Source organism: Bombina bombina, chromosome 1 (assembly GCF_027579735.1).
Source record: "Bombina bombina isolate aBomBom1 chromosome 1, aBomBom1.pri, whole genome shotgun sequence".
NCBI classification, from domain to species: domain Eukaryota; kingdom Metazoa; phylum Chordata; class Amphibia; order Anura; family Bombinatoridae; genus Bombina; species Bombina bombina.
Genome location: NC_069499.1, coordinates 929,805,376 through 929,821,951, shown reverse-complemented (window position 1 = coordinate 929,821,951; position 16,576 = coordinate 929,805,376). Strand labels below are relative to the sequence as shown.

The following is a 16,576-nucleotide window of genomic DNA, read 5'->3' as shown; positions in this document are numbered from 1 at the left end:
TGGATGAGGCTGCCTGATCAGCTAGATGAGTTGATGGAGCAGGAACATACAAAGGACTAATTTAGGTTGAGAGTAGAGGCCAACTGGCTATATGGTTTAAATAGGAGAAGGAAATACTGATCGTGATGAAGATACGGTAGTAATTGATGAGGGAATGTGAGGTAATATATTTGCAATGGGAAGTCAGAAGGAATTAGGTTTTCACGTTTCCATAAAGGTTTAATAGTTGCATTTTTTTAGTTAGTTACATACATATATATGAAACTTGTTTACAGTTTGATTAAATGGTCCCATCAGAAGGCTATGATAGTGTGTACAGCTTAAGAATACAACGGTAATACATTGTTTGACTTTGCACTATTCTTTTGGTTTACAAGAAAAAAAAGATAAAACAAAATTCTCAGCCAACATTTCTTATAAAGTTAAAATATCCAGTTATAATAATATCTATTATGCAACTTTTCTGGTTGGACTTTACTTTTTATTTGCTCCATCTTTATAAGTTGTAGATGTTTACTTTCCTATCTTCATAAGGTTAACATTCTTGTCGCTGCTTACCCACTCTTTATAAATCTTTCTGGTTAATAAATTATTCGATATGCTGAATTTAAGTGAACAGATAGTGAACTGCAGCTATATGCATTAGGAGTAAACATTTTACTCTTTGCAGGATTACCGCTGGTGGTGGAGAACGTTCCTGGTGTCTGGTGGTTCAGCTTTCTATGTTTTGGTCTATGCCGTTTTCTACTTTGTGAATAAGGTAAAGATTCAAATTGCTATCATTTTGCTTTTGTGTTTTTTGTTTTGATTTTTTTGCAATATTTTAATTTTTTGCTTGTTTTTCAGCTGGATATTGTGGAGTTTATCCCATCCCTCCTATACTTTGGATACACAGCCCTCATGGTTCTATCATTCTGGCTTCTTACTGGAACAATTGGCTTCTATGCTGCCTACATGTTTATTCGGAAGATATATGCTGCAGTGAAAATAGACTGATCAAGACATTATCTGCACTATACCTAGCACAAGGCAGTCACCATTTTCCTCTGCAATGCCACCATCAGGGAGAAGTAAATAAAACCATCATCCTCATCCAGAATGTAATGTTTGGTACCACTTCCATGGACACGGTGTGGAATTATATCTAACAGCATTTTAACCTTTTTGGTATTCCAATTTCCAGTGCGGGTTTTTACTTTTTAGCTGACATCTGTCCACTTATATAATTATACATTTATGCTAATTCTTTTTTTAAATTATTACGTTGGGTTATAAATAAGGGTGATACTCTTGACTCTTATTGTGGCAGTACAAGCCTGTATATCGGCTTAGAGATTGATGAAACCCATGCATGCCTGGCTACAGAGTACCACAAGCAATAGACAAGCTAGTAAGAAGAGTTTCTTGCAGACCTAAGGAGTCGTGCCATTGCATCTATGCCAGTGTTAGTTACTTGGAGTGGTGCTGGAGCAGTCTGGAGTGCCAACTAGTAGGGTAGACTGCCACTGTCCAGGCTCAGATGGGAAATATGAGAAGTGTCTCCACTTGTGTGTGTTCCATTACACAAACTCTTTGCCAAGGGCTGGGAATATGTGAATGCTTGTATAATATATACGGGAAACAGGGAAGTCTCTGTCGGAGGTCATTGGCCTGACTTTAAACAAAATGTGCTGTTGTAATACAAAGCTCCAAATAATGCAGGGTTTGTCTCCTGCAAGCGCATGGATATGATGAATTATTTCTCTAACAACTGTTGTGCCACAAATCCTGGAATTTGCATTTGGTGTGTTGTGCGTTTATATAATTTTTTAATTCCCCCCCCCCCCCCTTATTACCCTTTTTCTTTTTTGGGGGACCAGCCTGGATGCAGCACATTAATAACCCAGAAAAAAAAAAAAACATTTATTCAGTTTTAAAATGAAATTCTTCAACTCTGAAATGTCTCATGATTTATCTTTTTTTAATTCTTTTCATTCTGTGTGTCCTTTTTTGTAAATAAATATGGCCCTTCCGGTGTACAGCTGTGGTGCTTTATTTCGTAATTCATAAGATTTGGCTCCATGTTTGTGTAATTGTCAGTGGGGGGAAAGTCTTGAATCTCCAGATGGAAGAGTTTGTGGGGATACTAGTCGGGTTCCTTGGCTTGAAGTGTATTTTGTTGAACATTCTATTATGGAGAACTGAAAGCCACTCTAATGTATTTTTTTTTTTTTTTTTTTTTTTTTTTTTTAAACGCATCCATCACTTAAAAATACTGTAATTTTTGTGTTTGTAAAGTGCCCTCAGAAATACAGCTGGACAATAGAAAGCACGTGGTACAATGCAACAGTCATTGTACAGCAAATGTAGTTGAATAATTAGGTTGATATGAATGTCATGGGGATATTGCTTAATTGGACATGAAACCTAAAATATTTTTCATGATTCAGATAGGGAATACAATTTTTTTATTTTATTTTTTTAAATTTCAATTTACTTCTATTGTTTGCTTCGTTCTAATGTTATTCTTTGTTGAAGAGACATCTAGATAGGTAGCCTTTATTGCTAATGTATAACATTGTTGCAAAACGCTGTCATAGTGCTGCAGACATGTTCACACTCCTGAACTTACCTTCCTGCTTGTCAACAAAGGATATAAATAAAAACAAAGAAAATTTGATGGTAGAACTACATTGGAAAGTTGTTTAAAATGCTATGTTCTATCTGAATCATGAAATAAATATTTTAAAGGGACATAAAAATGCTATTAAAAGGACATAACCCCCCAATTATTTATTTCATGATTCTGATAGTGCCTACGATTTTAAAAACTTTTTTCCAATTTTCTTCTATTCTCAAACTTGCTTCATTGTCTTGATAACTTTTGTTGACAACACATAGATGAGGCATATATGCGCAGCCATCGGTCGTCGGCTTCGGAGACTATCTAGGTATGCTTGTTAATATAGGGTTACTAAGAACAAAACCATTTTAGATAGTAGAAGTAAATTGGAAAGTTGTATAAAATTGCATGCTCTCAATGAACCGTGAACGAAAAAAAAGATGGGTTTCATGTCCGAATATTAAAGCAATGTATTATAGCATTGCTGCTTCTAGCTGTGTATTAAAACCGTTTTGCCGCTCTAGTCCTTCAAATGACAGACTTAAAGGGACATAATACTCGTATGCTAAATCACTGAGAGTGATGCAACATAACTGTAAAAAGCTGACATGAAATTATCGCCTGCACATCTCTGTAAAAAGGGAAAATATTTTACCTCAATTTCTTCAGCTCTCCAGAGTAAGTGATTTTTGAACAGTTATACTTTATCTGCTGTCCAGCTGCAAGTTAAAAAGAAAAAAAAAAAAGCCCATCAGCAGTGATGAGGTCTTGTTTTGCTTTAGTAAACGTCCTTAATTGAATAGGAAAATAACATTACTACCTGCACACTCCCTTGCAAGTCCTGGGACTAGCATCTTAAAGTGAAAGTCAACCATAGCGTTTTTAAAACTCTAGGGTTGACTGTTGAAACAAATGGACTTTCATTTATGAAGTATAAGATACTTCATGCAGAAAGTGCCTTTATTCATTTCAACTGTTCGCCATTCTTAGCTGCTACAGCAGCCCACGGCAACAAAATATTCTGCTAAGAGGTGACGTTTTCACCTCTTAGCCAATAGCTGTGCGGTAAATCCGTCTCCCATGGGCGCCAAACCGGATTTACCGCACTGCTAAAACTTTTTGGGCCGTGGGCTGCCTTAGCAGCTAAGAACGGCGAACGGTTGAAACGAATAAAGGCACTTTCTGCATGAAGTATCTTATACTTCATGAATGAAAGTACCATTTATTTGTTTCAACAGTCAACCCTAGCGTTTCACAAACGCTATGGTTGACTTTCACTTTAAGATACTAGTCCCAGGACTTGCAAGGGAGTGTGCAGGTAGCACTTTAATTGGCATTTTAAAGTCTCTTTACAGTGGTGTGTGAATACTTGGAAGATATTTTATCTCAAATTTCCTTTTCTTTTTAAAGACACGATGAGTCCACGGATTTCATCCTTACTTGTGGGATTACGCCTCCTGGTCAGCAGGAGGAGGCAAAGAGCACCACAGCAGAGCTGTGTATATATAGCTCCTCCCTTCCCTCCCACCCCAGTCATTCTCTTTGCCTACGTTAGTGATAGGAGATGGCAAAGTGAGGTGTTAGTTTTTGATTCTTCTTTTTAAAAACAATGCCAGAGTGTGCTGTTTTATTTAGGGTGTAGCCGTAGTCCATATCAGTCTCTACAGAAGAGCATTTGGTGGCTTTAGAGCTATGGGAACTGGTGGGACACAATTCTCACTGCGCCTCCCATATTGGTATGCTGCCCTTCTCAGGATGACCTAAGCAATATCTAACTCGGGTCCTATCTGTTTCCACAAGACTATGGGAGGGAGAGGACCTCCTACACCTGTTGGAGCTGTCTTGCTGTCAGACAGCACTAAGGTAAGTGCAGTTTCTAATAATTCTGGGGCACACTTAGTTATACTCAGAGTGGACTCTGCACGGGTAAATTGTTACTTTATTTTCTGGGATATGACTCTTCAGGTGGAAGGGGTTCCCATGATGACAGCATGGGTACATAGGCACTGGGCTAGGACTAAGGGACAGTATCGGCATATTTTATTATTATTATTCATTCCCGGTACGATCTGTTTAAGATGACGCCCACGATGGGCGGGGCTTATTTTCGCGCGCTTCCAAGTTGTTGCGCAGTCTACATTGCCACTTGTTCCGGTCTTGTTCGGAAGTCACTCTGGGAACACATCTGCCGAGATTTGTACAGCTCTTCGGGCAGTGCGCTGAACCACATGGTTAAATAAGCAGGCGGTTGATATCGCTCTATAGCCCGGCCGAACACATTCCTGACAGAGGTCTGGGGACTGGCGGCAGGTAGGCGCCTCAGCTTAGCTGTAAGGCGAGAGGTGGCTGAACGGAGCAAATAGTTATTGGTTTGCAGACTTAATCTGCTTAGGCTTTAAGTTTTCTGTTGCATCAGTAAAAAAAGCGTCTAAGTTTATTTCTTAAAGTCACAGTACTCAAAGCAAAATAAAGTCATTTATTATATTGATAGCACTGTACTATCCTATTTTCTCTTGTAAGGTGTATCCAGTCCACGGGTTCATCCATTACTTGTGGGATATTCTCCTTCCCAACAGGAAGTTGCAAGAGGACACCCACAGCAGAGCTGTCTATATAGCTCCTCCCCTAACTGGCACCCCCAGTCATTCTCTTGCAACTCTCGACAAGAAATGAAGTATCAAGAGATATGTGGTGACTTATCAGACACTCCTAGGAGTACTTTCTTAAGGCCCCTCTGGCATCCAGTACATGGTGGGAGGGGCCTATTTTAGCGCTATAAATGCGCAGTTTTTATTCAGACTGAGACATCCAGCTTCCCTAGAGGAGTCCTCTGACACCTGAGGACCATTACAAGGGGTTTATTTCTGCACAGAATCGTATTTGTGGGCAGGTAGGAGCCTCAGCAGAGCTGTGGCAGGATGCTCAACTGTCTTAACGTTTTTTAACGTTTTTCAATCCGGTTTGGGGCCTAAGGGGTTAATCATCCATTTGCAAGTGGGTGCAATGCTGCTTTAGTCCCTTACACACACTGTAAAAATTTCAAAGAATTTGCTTTATTTTTCACTGTTTTGCAGTTTAAGTGTTTTTTTTCTCTTAAAGGCACTGTAACGTTTTTAATTGCTGTTTTACCTTTATTAAAGTGTTTTCCAAGCTTGCTTGTCTCATTACTAGTCTGTTAAACATGTCTGACATAGAGGAAACTCCTTGTTCAATATGTTTAGAAGCCATGGTGGAACCCCCTCTTAGAATGTGTACCAAATGTACTGAAATTTCTATAAACTATAAAGACCATATTATGGCAGTTAAAGATTTATCTCCAGGGGATTGTCTGACTAAAAAAATGGAGATTATGCCATCTAACTCTCCCCATGTGTCAGAACCTATAACTCCCGCTCAAGTGACGCCAAGTACATCTAGCGCGTCTAATTTGTTTACCTTGCGGGACATAGCGGCAGTTATGAATAATATCCTCACAGAGGTATTTTCCAAACTGCCAGGGTTACAAGGAAAGCGAGACAGCTCTGGGGCTAGAACTAATACAGAGCTTTCTGACGCTTTATTGCCTATGTCTGATATACCCTCACAATACTCAGAAGCCGAGGCAGGTGAGCTTCTATCTCTGGGTGACCCTTCAGACTCAGGGAGGGCGTTACTTCAGCCTGATTCTGAAATGACAGCGTTTAAATTTAAGCTTGAACACCTCCGCTTATTTCTTAAGGAGGTTTTAGCGACTCTGGATGACTGTGACCCCATTGTGGTTCCAGAGAAATTGTGTAAAATGGACAAATACTTTGCAGTGCCTGTTTACACTGATGTTTTTCCAGTCCCTAAGAGGTTTTCGGAAATTATTACTAAGGAATGGGATAGACCAGGTGTGCCGTTCTCTCCCCCTCCTGCTTTCAAAAAGATGTTTCCCATAGATGCCGCCATGCGGGACTCGTGGCAGAAGGTCCCTAAGGTGGAGGGAGCAGTCTCTACCCTAGCTAAGCGTACAACTATCCCCGTCGAGGACAGTTGTGCTTTCGTAGATCCTATGGATAAAAAATTGGAGGGCCTCCTTAAGAAAATTTTTATACATCAAGGTTTTATCCTCCAGCCTCTTGCATGCATAGCCCCAGTTACTGCTGCAGCGGCTTTTTGGTTCGAGTCTCTCGAGGAGACTCTGCAGGTAGAGACCCCCATTAGAAGATATTCTAGACAGGATTAAAGCTCTTAAGTTAGCTAATTCCTTTATTTCTGATGCCGTTTTTCAGTTAACCAAACTAACGGCTAAAAATTCAGGTTTTGCCATTTTGACGCGTAGGGCGCTATGGCTTAAGTCCTGGTCAGCAGACGTTGCTTCAAAGTCTAAACTTCTTAATATCCCCTTCAAGGGACAGACCCTATTCGGGCCTGGTCTGAAGGAGATCATTTCTGATATTACTGGAGGAAAAGGCCACGCCCTTCCTCAGGATAGGTCCAATAAGTTAAAGACCAAACAGAATCATTTTCGTTCTTTTCGAAACTTTAAGAGTGGCGCAGCTTCAACTTCCTCTAATGCAAAACAAGAGGGAAATTTAGCCCAGTCCAAACCAGTCTGGAGACCTAACCAGGCTTGGAGCAAGGGGAAGCAGGCCAAGAAGCCTGCGGCTGCCTCTAAGACAGCATGAAGGAGTAGCCCCCGATCCGGGACCGGATCTAGTGGGGGGCAGACTTTCTCTCTTCGCCCAGGCTTGGGCAAGAGACGTCCAGGATCCCTGGGCGCTAGAGATTGTTTCCCAGGGATATCTTCTGGAATTCAAAGGATCATCTCCAAAGGGGAGATTTCATCTCTCACAACTATCTGTAAACCAGATAAAAAGAGAGGCATTCTTACGTTGCGTTCAAGACCTACTGGTTATGGGAGTGATCCACCCAGTTCCAGGAGAGGAACAGGGGCTGGGTTTCTATTCAAACCTGTTTATAGTTCCCAAAAAAGAGGGAACTTTCAGACCTATCTTGGATCTCAAGATCCTAAACAAATTTCTCAGGGTCCCATCCTTCAAGATGGAGACAATTCGAACCATCCTTCCTATGATCCAGGAGGGTCAATATATGACTACAGTGGACTTAAAGGATGCTTATCTCCACATTCCGATTCACAGAGATCATCATCAGTTCCTCAGGTTCGCCTTCCTAGACAGGCATTACCAGTTTGTGGCTCTTCCCTTCGGGTTAGCCACGGCACCAAGAATCTTTACGAAGGTTCTAGGGTCCCTTCTGGCGGTTCTAAGGCCGCGGGGCATAGCGGTAGCCCCTTACCTAGACGACATTCTGATTCAGGCGTCTACTCATCAAATCGCCAAGTCCCATACGGACATTGTTCTGGCCTTTCTGAGGTCTCATGGGTGGAAAGTGAACATAGAAAAGAGTTCTCTCTCTCCTCTCACAAGAGTTTCCTTCCTAGGAACTCTAATAGATTCAGTAGAAATGAAAAATTTTCTGACAGAAGTCAGGATATTAAAGCTTCTAACTTTTTGCCGTGCTCTTCATTCCACTCCTCGGCCATCTGTGGCTCAGTGTATGGAAATGATCGGCTTAATGGTAGCGACAATGGACATAGTTCCGTTTGCCCGCCTACATCTCAGACCACTGCAACTTTGCATGCTCAACCAGTGGAATGGGGACTACACAGATTTGTCTCCTCTGTTAGATCTGGATCAAGAGACCAGGGATTCTCTTCTCTGGTGGTTATCTCGGGTCCATCTGCCCAGGGGAATAAGTTTCCGCAGGCCAGAGTGGACTATAGTGATGACAGATGCCAGCCTTCTAGGCTGGGGTGCAGTCTGGAACTCCCTGAAGGCTCAGGGTTTGTGGTCTCAGGAGGAAGCCCTCCTCCCGATAAACATTCTGGAACTAAGAGCGATATTCAATGCTCTTCAGGCTTGGCCTCAACTAGCTACGGCCAAGTTCATCAGATTTCAGTCGGACAATATCACGACTGTAGCCTACATCAACCATCAGGGGGGAACAAGGAGTCCCCTGGCCATGATGGAGGTTTCCAAGATAATTCTATGGGCAGAGATTCACTCTTGCCATCTCTCAGCTATCCATATCCCAGGAGTAGAGAACTGGGAGGCGGATTTTCTAAGTCGGCAGACTTTTCATCCAGGGGAGTGGGAGCTCCATCCGGAGGTATTTGCCCAGCTGATTCAACTATGGGGCAAACCAGAACTGGATCTGATGGCGTCTCGTCAGAACACCAAGCTTCCTCGTTACGGGTCCAGGTCAAGGGATCCCCAGGCAACGCTGATAGATGCTCTAGCAGTGCCCTGGTCCTTCAGCCTGGCTTATGTGTTTCCACCATTTCCTCTCCTCCCTCGTCTGATTGCCAAGATCAAGCAGGAGAGAGCTTCGGTGATTTTGATAGCACCTGCGTGGCCACGCAGGACTTGGTACGCAGATCTGGTGGACATGTCATCCTTCCCACCATGGACTCTGCCGCTGAGGCAGGACCTTCTACTCCAAGGTCCATTCAAACATCCAAATCTAGTTTCTCTGCGTCTGACTGCTTGGAGATTGAACGCTTGATTTTATCAAAGCGTGGTTTCTCCGAGTCGGTCATTGATACCTTGATTCAGGCTCGAATGCCTGTCACCAGGAAAATCTATCATAAGATATGGTGTAAATATCTTCATTGGTGTGAATCCAAGGGTTACTCGTGGAGTAAGGTCAGGATTCCTAGGTTACTATCTTTTCTCCAAGATGGATTGGAAAAAGGATTATCGGCTAGTTCCTTAAAGGGACAGATTTCTGCTCTGTCTATACTTTTACACAAGCGCCTGGCTGATGTTCCAGACGTTCAGGTGTTTTGTCAGGCTTTGGTTAGAATAAGGCCTGTGTTTAAACCTGTTGCTCCGCCATGGAGTTTAAATTTAGTTCTTAAGATTCTTCAAGGGGTTCCGTTTGAACCCTTGCATTCCATAGATATCAAGCTTTTATCCTGGAAAGTTCTGTTTTTAGTAGCTATCTCTTCGGCTCGAAGAGTTTCAGAGTTATCTGCCTTGCAGTGTGATTCCCCTTATCTGATCTTCCATGCAGATAAGGTAGTTTTGCGTACCAAACCTGGGTTTCTTCCTAAGGTAGTATCTAATAGGAATATCAATCAGGAAATTGTTGTTCCGTCACTGTGTTCTAATCCTTCTTCAAGGAAGAGGAACGTCTGTTACACAATCTTGACGTGGTTCGTGCTTTAAAGTTTTATTTGCAAGCCACTAAGGATTTTCGTCAAACATCTGCATTGTTTGTTGTCTACTCTGGAAAGAGGAGAGCCCAAAAGGCTTCCGCAACTTCTTTCTTTTTGGCTAAGAAGCATAATCAGTTTGGCTTATGAGACTGCTGGCCAGCAGCCTCCTGAAAGAATTACAGCTCATTCTACTAGAGTGGTAGCTTCCACATGGGCTTTTAAGAATGAGGCCTCTGTTGAACAGATTTGTAAGGCGGCAACTTGGTCTTCGCTTCATACTTTTTCCAAATTTTACAAATTTGATACTTTTGCTTCTTCGGAGGCTATTTTTGGGAGAAAGGTCTTACAGGCAGTGATGCCTTCCATTTAAGTACCTGCCTTGTCCCTCCCTTCATCAGTGTCCTAAAGCTTTGGTATTGGTATCCCACAAGTAATGGATGAACCCGTGGACTGGATACACTTTACAAGAGAAAACAAAATGTATGCTTACCTGATAAATTTCTTTCTCTTGTGGTGTATCCAGTCCACGGCCCGCCCTGTCACTTTAAGGCAGGTGTTTTTTATTTTTAAACTACAGTCACCACTGCACCCTATAGTTTCTCCTTTTTTCTTGCTTGTCTTCGGTCGAATGACTGGGGGTGGCAGTTAGGGGAGGAGCTATATAGACATCTCTGCTGTGGGTGTCCTCTTGCAACTTCCTGTTGGGAAGGAGAATATCCCACAAGTAATGGATGAACCCGTGGACTGGATACACCACAAGAGAGAGAAATTTATCAGGTAAGCATAAATTTTGTTTTTGTACTCATTTCTCATACAGTAAGAAAGTCTGAGTAGTAAATTTAAGGGGCCACTATCATTTAAAGGGTCAGTTTTACATTTATAGGATTTTTTTCAAGATATTTGTTGCTTCATTTTCTAACCTGTTCTATAAAATGGACTTAGAAAATGTTACTTGCGCAATGTGTTTGGATGCCAATGTGGAACCTCCTGTTCCTTTTTGTCCCTCATGTGTTGAGAGGGCTTTAAGCTATAAAGATTAAAAATTTTCATGTTAAAAAATTGTCAGTGGCGGATGCCTCTCAAGAGTCTAACAATGAGAGTTAAGGTATGCCACAGCTTTCTCCTCAAACATCCCAGCATCTAACGTCCGCCCAAGCAGTGCCATGTACTTCGCCTCAAATTTCTGCTGTAGTTTCATTAAGAGATATAGCTGCGGTTATGTCTTCTACTCTTTCTGAGGCGTTATCTTCCTTTCCTATACTTCAAGGCAAACGTAAAAGGAAGGACAACTATGTAGTTAACGAAGTGTCTGATGCTTTAGTAGCAACCTCTGACGTACTCTCCCAGGGATCAGAAATTTCGGACACAGGGAGTGCCTTACATTTGACTGATTCTGAGGTTGTTTCTTTCCGGTGGAGGTTTTAGTGACTTTGGACGACTGTGATTCCGCAGGAGTGGTCGTTCCTGAGAAATTGAGTAAGTTAGACAGATACCTAGAGGTTCCTTCTTACTCAGAGGTTTTTCCGGTTTCCAAGCGAACTTCGGAGATTATTGCTAAGGAATGGGAGAGACCTGGTATTCCCTTTTCTCCTCTCCTATTTTCAAGAAAATGTTCCCAATTGCGGACGCTGTCAAGGAAACTTGGCAATCGGTCCCTAAGGTGGAAGAGGCTATTTCCACCTTGGCCTAACGGACTACTATTCCTATTGAGGATAGTTGTGCTTTCAAAAATCCCATGGATAAGAAGTTGGAGGGTCTACTGAAAAAGATCTTTGTACACCAGGGGTTACTTCTACAACCTGCTGCATGCATTGTCACAGTAACCAGTGCAGCAGCTTATTGGTTTGATGCTCTTGCGGAGTCTCTTAAGATTGAGACTTCTTTGGAAGAAATCCAGGATCGGATTAAAGCTTTAAAATTAGAAAATTCCTTCATAACGGATGCTTCCTTACAAATTACCAAATTGGCAGCTAAAACTTCAGGTTTTGCTATTCTAGCCCACAGACCCTTTTGGTTAAAACCTTGGTCGGCGGACGTATCATCCAAGTCTAAGCTTTTGGCAATTCCTTTTAAGGGAAATACCTTGTTTGGACCTTGATTGAAGGAAATTATTGCTGACATCACGGGAGGCAAGGGCCATTTCCTTCCTCAAGACAAAAGAAATAAGCAGAAGGGACGACAGAGTAATTTTCGTTCCTTTCGAAATTTCAAGGGAAATTCTTTCGCTTCCTCCTCTAAACAGGAAGGGAACTATTCGCAAAACAAGTCAACTTGGAAACCCAACCACTCTTGGAACAAAGGTAAACAATCCAAGAAACCCGCCGCTTACTCCAAGTCAGCATGAAGGGTTTGCCCCCGATCCAGGACCGGATCTGGTAGGGGGCAGACTTTCCTTCTTCATTCAGGCTTGGGTACGAGATGTTCAGTTTGTATCCCTGAGACACTATTTCTATAGCCCAGGGATCCTGGAGTTCAGAAATTCTTCTCCCAGAGGAAGATTTCTTCTTTCAAGATTATCTGCAGACCGGATAAAAAAAAAAAGGCGTTCTTACATTGTGTAAGAGACCTTTCTTCCATGGGAGTGATTTGTCCCGTTCCAATACAGGGACAGGGTTTTTATTCAAATCTGTTTGTAGTCCCCAAAAAGGAGGGAACTTTCCGACCTATCTTAGACCTCAAGAGTCTAAACAAGTTTCAAGATGGAAACTATTCGTACCATTCTTCCATTGATACTGGAGGGTCAATTTATGACGACAGTAGATCTAAAGGATGCATAGCTACATGTTCCTATCCACAGGGATCATCACAAGTTCCTGAGGTTTTCCTTTCTGGACAAACACTTTCAGTTCGTGGCTCTTCCTTTCGGTCTGGCCATGGCACCCAGAGTTTTCACAAAGGTTCTGGGGTCTCTGCTGGCGGTTCTAAGACCGCAGGGCATTGCGGTGGCGCCTTAACTGGACGATATTCTAATCCAGGCGTCATCTTATCAGCAAAGTCCCATACCGACATTGTGCTATCCTTCCTGAGAACTCACGGATGGAAGGTGAATCTGGAAAAAAGTTTGTTAATCCCGCAGACAAGGGTACCTTTTTTGGGAACTCTAATCGACTCTATATCCATGAAGATTTTTCTGACAGAGGTCAGAAGGTCAAAGATTCTGAATACTTGTCGAACCCTTCAGTACACTCCTCGGCCTTCAGTGGCTCAGTGCATGGAGGTAATCGGATTGATGGTAGCGGCAATGGACATCATCCCGTTTGCTCGGTTTAATCTCAGGCCTCTGCAGTTAAGCATGCTCAGGCAGTGGAATGGAGATTATACGGATTTGTCTCCTCGAATAACCCTAAAGCAAGAGAGGAGGGACTCTCTTCTATGGTGGTTGTCTCTGGATCATCTGTCCCAGGGGACATGCTTTCGCAGACCGTCATGGGTGATAGTGACAACGGATGCCAGCCTTTTGGGTTGGGGAACAGTCTGGGGCTCTTTAAAGGCTCAGGGAGTATGGACTCGGACAGAGTCTCTTCTTCCTATTAACATCCTAGAGCTGAGGGCGATCTTCAATGCTCTTCGGGCTTGGCCTCAGTTGACTTCGGCTCAATTCATCAGATTCCAATCGGACAACATAACGACAGTGGCTTATATCAATCATCAGGGAGGAACAAGGAGTTCCTTAGCGATGACCGAAGTAGCCAAGATTATCCAGTGGGCGGAGACCCATTCGTGTCATCTGTCAGCGATACACATCCCAGGGGTGGAAAACTGGGAAGCAGATTTTCTAAGCAGACAGACTTTTCATCCGGGAGAGTGGGAACTCCATCCGCATATATTTTCCAATCTGATTCTCAGGTGGGGTCTGCCGGAAATATATCTCATGGCATCTCGACAGAATGCCAAGCTCCCGAGATATGGCTCAAGGTCCAGGGACCCCCAGGCGGACCTGATAGATGCTCTGGCGGTTCCTTGGACCTTCAGTCTAGCATACCTATTTCCCCTGTTTGCGCTTCTTCCTCGGGTCATTGCTCGCATCAAGCAAGAGAGGGCATCAGTGATTCTCATTGCACCTGCTTGGCTTCGCAGGATTTGGTATGCCTACTTGGTGGACATGTCATCTCTGCCACCCTGGACTCTTCCATTGAAGAAGGACCTTCTAATCCAGGGACCCTTCCTTTACCCGAATCTGGTTTCTCTGAAGCTAACTGCTTGGTGATTGAACGTTTAATTCTATCCAAACAAGGTTTTTCTGATTCGGTCATAGATACTTTAATTCAGGCTCGTAAACCTGTAACTAGAGAGATTTTCCCTAAGATATGGCGTAAATATCTTTATTGGTGTGAATCTAAAGGCTACTCATGGAGTAGAATTAGGATTCCTAGAATTTTGTCTTTTCTCCAAGAAGGACTGGAGAAGGGACTATCAGCGAGTTCCTTAAAGGGCCAGATCTCTGCTTTATCTATTTTGTTACACAAGCGTCTGGTAGATGTTCCAGATGTTCAATCTTTTTGTCAGGCCTTGACTAGAATCAGGCCTGTGTTTAAACCGATTGCTCCTCCTTGGAGTTTGTATTTAGTTCTTAAAGTTCTTCAAGGGGTTCCGTTTGAACCTATGCATTCTATAGATATTAAGTTGTTATCGTGGAAAGTTTTGTTTCTTGTTGCCATTTCTTCTGCTCGAAGAGTGTCTGAGCTTTCGGCATTACAATATAATTCACCTTACCTTATTTTTCATTCGGATAAGGTGGTGTTACGTACTAAACTTGGTTTTCTTCCTAAGGTTGTTTTAGACAAGAACATTAAATCAGGAGATTGTTGTTCCTTCCGTGTGTCCTGACTCCTAATCCTTCTCAGAAGGAGCGTCTTCTACACAATTTGGATGTAGTACGTGCTTTAAAGTTTTACCTTCATGCAACTAAGGATTTTCGTCAATCCTCTTCTCTGCTTATCATTTTTTCTGGAAAACGTAAGGGTCAGAAAGCTACGGCTACCTCTTTCTTTTTGGCTAAAGAGTATCATCCGCTTGGCATATGAGACTGCTGGACAGCAGCCTCCTGAAAGAGTTACGGCTCATTCCACTAGGGCTGTTGCTTCCTCATGGGCATTCAAGAATGATGCTTCTGTTGAACAGATTTGCAAGGCTGCAACTTGGTCCTCTCTTCACACTTTTTCTAAATTTTACAAATTTAATACTTTTGCCTCGGCTGAGGCTGTTTTTGGGAGAAAGGTTCTTCAAACAGTGGTGCCTTCCGTTTAGGTTCCCTGTCTTGTCCCTCCCTTTTCATCCGTGTACTATAGCTTTGGTATTGTATCCCACAAGTAAGGATGAAATCCGTGGACTCATCGTGTCTTTGAAAAGAAAAGAAAATTTATGCTTACCTGATAAATTTGTTTCTTTTTAGACTTGATGAGTCCACGGCCCACCCTGTTTTATGAGACAGGTTTTTATTTTTTGTTTAACTTCAGACACCTCGGCACCTTGGCTTTTCCTTTCTCTTCCTAACTTCGGTCGAATGACTGGAGTGGGAGGGAAGGGAGGAGCTATATATACAGCTCTGCTGTGGTGCTCTTTGCTTCCTCCTGCTGACCAGGAGGCGATATCCCACAAGTAAGGATGAAATCTGTGGACTCATCGTGTCTAAAAAGAAACAAATTTATCAGGTAAGCATCCATTTTCTTTTCTTTCATGTAATTGGCAAGAGTCCATGAGCTAGTGACGTATGGTATATACATTCCTACCAGGAGGGGCAAAGTTTCCCAAACCTCAAAATGCCTATAAATACGCCCACCACCACACCCACAATTCAGTTTTACAAACTTTGCCTCCCATGGAGGTGGTGAAGTAAGCTTGTGCTAGATTTCTACGTTGATATGCGCTTCGCAGCAGGCTGAAGCCTGGTTTTCCTCTCAATGTGCAGTGAATGTCAGAGGGATGTGAAGAGAGTATTGCCTATTTGAATACAATGGTCTTCCTCTAGGGGATCTATTTCATAGGTTCTCTGTTATCGGTCGTAGAGATTTCTTCTCCTACCTCCCTTTTCAGATCGACGTTATACTCTTATATACCATTACCTCTACTGATTCTCGTTTCAGTACTGGTCTGGCTATCTACTATATGTAGATGAGTGTCTTAGGGTTAGTAAGTCTTATTTTATTCATGACACTCTAAGCTATGGTTGGGCACTTTATATGTAAAGTTCTAAATATATGTGTTAAACTTATATTTGCCATGATTCAGGATAATCAGTATTCCTTCTTTCAGACTGTCAGTTTCATTTTTTTGGGAAAATGCATATGAATTTATATCTTTTCTTACCTTAAAAATTTTTCAATTGACTTTTTTTCTAAATTGCGGGCTGATAGGCTCGCGGGTGCAGAAAATGCTTCAATTTATTGCGTCATTTTTGGCGCGAGACTTTTTTGGCGCAAAAATTTCGTCATTTCCAGGGTCATAGTTGACGCCGGAAGTTTTCACGTGGTTGCGTCATTTTTGACGTATGTGTGTTGCGGACGTTTTTGGCGGCAAAAAATATGGGCGTCATTCTTGGCGCCAAAAAATGTGGGCGTTATACTTGGCACCAAAAATGTGGGCGTCATACTTGGCGCCAGTTTTTTTCACATTATTTCAGTCTCACTTTTTTGTTGCTTCTGGTTTCTAGAGGCTTGTTTTGTTTTGCATTTTTTCCCATTCCTGAAACTGTCATTTAAGGAATTTGATAATATTGCTTTATATGTTGTTTTTTCTATTACATATTGCAAGATGTCACTACCTGACCCTGG

The 16,576-nt window shown here is 42.3% G+C and overlaps 1 protein-coding gene across 1 annotated transcript in view; it reads left to right on the top strand.

The window, feature by feature from the left end:
- The window catches only part of TM9SF4 (transmembrane 9 superfamily member 4), a 118,126-nt gene extending 116,108 nt beyond the window's left edge, over window positions 1-2,018 (top strand). The window contains exons 14-15 of the mRNA XM_053715921.1: window positions 671-760; window positions 847-2,018. Coding sequence (XP_053571896.1) covers window positions 671-760; window positions 847-996 — 240 coding nt within the window. The 3' untranslated portion in view covers window positions 997-2,018. The remainder of the gene's footprint in view (window positions 1-670; window positions 761-846) is intronic.
- Window positions 2,019-16,576: the final 14,558 nt, after the last annotated feature.